This window comes from Ananas comosus, linkage group 17 (assembly GCF_001540865.1).
Source record: "Ananas comosus cultivar F153 linkage group 17, ASM154086v1, whole genome shotgun sequence".
NCBI classification, from domain to species: Eukaryota; Viridiplantae; Streptophyta; class Magnoliopsida; order Poales; family Bromeliaceae; genus Ananas; species Ananas comosus.
Genome location: NC_033637.1, coordinates 2,609,707 through 2,615,127, shown reverse-complemented (window position 1 = coordinate 2,615,127; position 5,421 = coordinate 2,609,707). Strand labels below are relative to the sequence as shown.

Below are 5,421 nucleotides of genomic sequence, written 5' to 3'. Positions count from 1 at the left end.
GGGAGCAGCTCAAGAACCAGATGCACCGCAAGTTTTCTACCCGCTAGCTTCAATCCTCTACCGTTGTAACCCCGAAACGAAGCTCCGTTACGCGCCCGGATTAACCAGTTAAAGAGAACGGCGATGAGGTCGTCGGCGTCAGTTATCTCCGCCGTCAGCGCCGTTACGGCGTTACTGGTCCTAGCGGCGGCGCCGTCGAGCGGTTCGCCGACCCGTTCCGGATCCTGGAGCACATCCCCATCGGGCTCGACCGGGATGACGTGGCCATGGTCGCCATGGCCAAGGTCGACTGGAGGGAGACCCCCACCTCCCATGAGATCGTAATCGACGTACCCGGTATGCTATAATCTTTTCAAGTGAATAACTGCGAATTTTTTCAAGTTATTTTGTTTTTTAAACTTTTTAATAATTATTTAGTGATTAAACCTTTAAAATTTGATAATTTTGGTAAGTTTGCCGAGCACAAGATTATGCAAAAAGCGTGTGTTAATTAATTAATGTGGGCATATTAATTACATGCAGGGTTGAAGAGGGAGGAGCTGAAGATTGAGGTAGACGAGAACCGGATCCTCCGCGTGAGCGGCGAGCGAAAGAAAGAAGAGGAGAAGAAGGACGAGCACTGGCACCGCATCGAGCGCTCCTACGGGCGATTCTGGCGCCAGTTCCGGTTGCCCGACAACGTCGACATCGACTCCGTCTCCGCCAAGCTCGAGCACGGGGTGCTCACCATAACCTTCGCGAAGCTGGCGCCGGAGCAGATCAAGGGGCCCAAGGTGGTGAGCATTGCCGCCGCCGCCGCCGAGGGAGGAGAGAAGCAGCAGCTCAATGCAGGTGAAGCTAAGAAAGTAGAGCTGTGAATTAGAGAAGAGATCGAGAGAGAGAGAGAGAGCTTGTGAGTTGTGATCTTTTGTAAAAGACATGGTGGCGGGGCACGTTGTAAATGTGTAGTAGTGGTGTAACTGGTAACTGGTTACTGGTCTTTGGTAATATATATAAGAGTGTTTGTGTAAACTTTGCTATTCAAAGACTATTTAAAGTGCAATTGGTTCGCCTGCGATAGTAAATTATTTTGGGTTAAAATAATGGTCCTAAGACCTCACCTTAATTATACTTAAGCCCTTCTCTAGCCATTTTTGTGAAAAATTTTTGGTTTGATTATGTAGGTGATAAATACATACTTGGGTAATCGGTTCGATAAAGACTATTAAAATATAATTCATATAATTTTGTTAGAGAAAAATAAAAAATAATAATTTTATAAATTTGTGATCTAATTTAGTTCGGTTTAGTAGTGTTAATGAATTTTTAAAGTAATTTTTATTTATTGTCTATTTTGTTTTTAAGAATGTGCTTTATTTTTTATTATTCCAATATTATGTTATGCATAATAAGCTAAACAGAAATAGACGGCTATAGATTAAGTTAAAAAAATTTAAAAAAAGACTAGAACAAAACAGTATCTAAATCTAATAATGTTTAGATGCTAATTAGGCTTCATGTGCATCAGATAATTTTCCTATTCAACCACTAATTTGTCACAGTTTAACTAAAATTTAAAGAACTTTACATATTATTATACGGCAAGCTAGCAGTGGACCTGGCTTCGGCTCGCTTATCCTGTATTTGCACCTGTTCTTCCGAAACGAGGCCAACATGAGACCCTTTTTCCGTACTCACCCTTGAATATGAGGAATTCTATACAGTCACACTTGCACAACGTCATTAATAACAAGCCAATCACATTCTTTTTTTCAAACAAAAGTACAATAAAAATATTTTTTTTATAATCATGATGGGACATATACTCCTAAAAGGAGATATTTAATTGGTTTGTTACGCCACGTCACCAATATACCTGTTCCATTCTAAAATTTTTCCTTGAAAATGCGGTATAGGTAGGGGAGTAAAATGGGCTGGGCGACACTTGGGCCGCCCGGCCCGACATAGCCTCGGGCCGGGCTACAGCCCAGCACAGATACTATAGCATCTGTGCCAGGTCGGGCCGGCCCAAGGCTCTGGGCTGTGTGGAGCCATTCCTTCAGAGCCCGACGGCACTGTGCAAAACAGACCTGGGCCATGCCGGGCCGAGGGGAGGCGAGCGGCCCGGCACAGCACGGCCTACTTGGGCCGTCCCAGCCATGCCCGGACCCCATGGTCCATGGTGTCTGAGCTCGAGCCCTCCTCCCCGGAGCTGTCCTCCCTAGATCTGCTTAAGGTCTGCCTAGCAGACCATGGGAGGAGCAGTTTGGTCCAATGAATTAAAGAATTCTTTGATCCATTAGACCAAAATCTATCTTTCTTATTAAATAATGCAAATTTATTTATTTTTTAAAAAATTAAATATTTTCTTTAGTATAATTATTTGTATAAATTTTTATTATTTTAATCAAAATATTAATTTAAATTGAAAATATTGATTGTTTATATTTTTAAATTTATACCAAATTTTAAGAAATATTTAAAAATAAATATTTTATTTGACCGGCTGGAAACACGGTTCGGCCCGGCCGGCACGGCCATAGGCCATGCCGGACCAGAGGATAGACAATTTGGACCCAGCACGGCCCGGCCCGAAATTAAATCCGGGCCGGGCCAAGCGAGCCCCTAGCGCGTGTCGGTCCAAAAACTATGGGCCATACCGGTCCAATTACACCCCTAGGTAATGGTTAGATTACAGTTTTTTTTTCTAACCTGTCACTTTTTATCTTTTTTTAACGCATTCTTTTCAATTTTTGTCAAAGGTATCATAGGCTCACTGACATAAATAAAATCATCCTTCCATTAAATAAAACAACATACTATTTTTTTAAAAAAATATTATATAACATATATAAATACATATATTATTGTCGTATATATAAAGTCTGTTTGAAATATTATTTCTAATAGTATCAAGCACTTTTTATTATTAAATTTTTTACTATTAGATCTACTAATTGACTAATTCTATTTTCTACATTATATTATTTCATCAATCACCTATTAAATTTTAACTTTTTAAAAAAACCATACTAAATCCTAGAAAAATTACTATTATTCTAATTCAATAAATTTTTTAAAAATTTAATAGCATCAATAATAATGTACTATTAATTTGATCACATTTTTTTTTTTTGAGAGAAAAGTAGTATATTACCTGTTTCGTTTATTTTATTTAGAAATAAATTTAGTTGAAAATATAAATTAACTAGAATTCGAATTTAGGTCTCGAATAAATTCTTTGTCGCTTGCTTTAGAGACGGTTGGTACTTGATCGCACGTTATAACATGCGAAGACCTGCACCCTTTTCGCGATCCTTCCAGAGTCTCTCATTTTCTGCCACATCACCTTGAAGTGGGGACCCTTGCATAAGTGTCTCCTTTCCAGTACCGACGAGAAGCTCCCAGAACCCGTCCCCCACGGTTCCACCGACAAACGTGCACGCTCACAGAGATGGATAGATCGATCTCTCTCGAAACAACTCCTCTCCTCCATCTACGCATTCCGGCCCCTATAAAATCCCACGAACCATCCCGGCATTATTTCTCAAACCGAGACAGCAAAAGTACAATACGATCGATCTTCCTTCCCCAATAATAATCTCTACGTACGTATATATTATAAAATATACGCTTCGGGCGAAAACGACGATGAGGCCCTCTTCTCCTTTATCAGTGATTGCGGTACTGGTGGGCGTGTTAACGGTCCTACTGTGCCTATCTCCGCAGGCGACGGGCCTGATGCCGTACACGAGGAGCCTGTGGGACATGATGCTCCCCGCGGAGGATCCCTTCCGCATCCTGGAGCAGTCGCCCCTCACCGTCCCCAAAGGGATGGAGCCCCCGCTCGCCCTCGCACGTGCCGACTGGAAGGAGACCCCCCAGGCGCACGTGATCTCCCTCGACGTCCCGGGGGTGAAGCGGGAGGATATTAAGATAGAGGTGGAGGAGAACCGGGTGCTGCGGATCAGCGGAGAGCGGAAGTTGGAGGCAGCGGAGGGGGAGGGGGACGAGAAGTGGCACCGGGCGGAGCGGACGGCCGGGAAGTTCTGGAGGCAGTTCCGGCTGCCGGCGACCGCCGACATGGGAGCCATCGAGGCCCGTCTGGAGGGCGGCGTGCTGCGGGTGACGGTGCCGAAGCTGGCGGAGGAGAAGAAGCGCCAGCCCCGCGTGGTGACCATCGCGGAGGGCGGCGACGGGAAGGGCCAGGATATCCAGGCCACCAAGGCCCAGATGTAATTCTAGGCTGCTGAATTAATAGTTGAGTTCTCTGTTCTGTTGGACGTCTGCTACGGCGCGTGTGTGGAAACTGGAAGCTGGAAAAATGAATATTGTACGTACTTCAATTTGGAGCACATGTGTCTTTAATTTGCTGTGGCTAAGTTGATGGTTAAATAAGAGGATAATTGAGTTCGATAAAATCATGCATAATTCTACATTGATGATGATCAATCAGATTTTGCCGGGCAGGGTTCAATTACGAGCGGTGCAGAGCGCAGCATCGTTACTCGTTACTCGTTACTAATATAATTCGAATAAAATTTACATTTTAATTTTTAAATAAATTTATTAAAAAATATGATTTAAAAAACGGCCGCACCAATTATAGGGATATGCGATTTATATGGTTATCATATGTTCACCAGGATCAAAAATTTGGTTATTAAATTAAATTTAAAAATATAAAAAAGAGAGCTATACAATAAAATAGATTAAGTAAAAAAAAATAATAGTAAATTTTGTTATCATCTTTATTTTTAGCTTTTTTATTATTCATATATTTTGGAAGTTTATGAATTTTTTTAATAATTTGCGAATAGTTTATGAATAATTCAATAATAATTCGGGAAAAAAAATTATTTTAAAAATTTGTGCATTTTTTTTCTCGAATAGTTTGGCATATACAAATTATTCGTCAATAATAAATCTACTTTAAAAATTCACATATTATTTAAATTTTTTAAAAAATAAATTATATAGCAATTATTTTATTCGGATTTTCAATCATTCCTAAATAATTCAAGAATTAAGTATCAATGAGGCGCAGGGTCAAGTGCAACAGCTCCTAACTCTTTAGTAGAGTTCGTCGCAAGAAACGACTGCAGGCTCGGAAGCCAGTGTTCTCTCTCATATGGGCTGAAATTAACATGGGCTGTAAGTCATTTCTGTTGTTGTTTTGGGTGCGGCCTCGGGTTGGATTCCCATCAATTTAATTAGGCCTGGTCATGGGCTTTCCTGAGCGGGCCTTTGGGGTTGAAATTACGAATATAACCCTTCATACGAAACTACCATCCACGTGGTAACGTTCCACCATCCGCGCCACAACATTGAGATGAGTCACAGCTAGATCGCGGGTGCGACCATGGTAACTTATGGCTCGAGCCAGACCATCGGCTCCAGCGCCTGGTCGGGTGGTCCGGACCAGTTCGTGTCGCGCGTGGC

The 5,421-nt window shown here is 41.9% G+C and overlaps 2 protein-coding genes across 2 annotated transcripts; both read left to right on the top strand.

The window, feature by feature from the left end:
* On the top strand, positions 1-1,064 carry LOC109723373 (22.0 kDa class IV heat shock protein-like). The gene is made up of 2 exons (XM_020251710.1): positions 1-336; positions 523-1,064. The coding sequence occupies exons 1-2, from the start codon at positions 267-269 to the stop codon at positions 855-857; spliced, it is 405 nt and encodes a 134-aa protein (XP_020107299.1). The 5' UTR covers positions 1-266; the 3' UTR covers positions 858-1,064.
* Positions 3,480-4,403, top strand: LOC109722724 (21.9 kDa heat shock protein-like). Its single transcript, XM_020250840.1, has one exon. It carries the CDS (start codon positions 3,631-3,633, stop codon positions 4,216-4,218), a length of 588 nt encoding a protein of 195 aa, XP_020106429.1. The 5' UTR covers positions 3,480-3,630; the 3' UTR covers positions 4,219-4,403.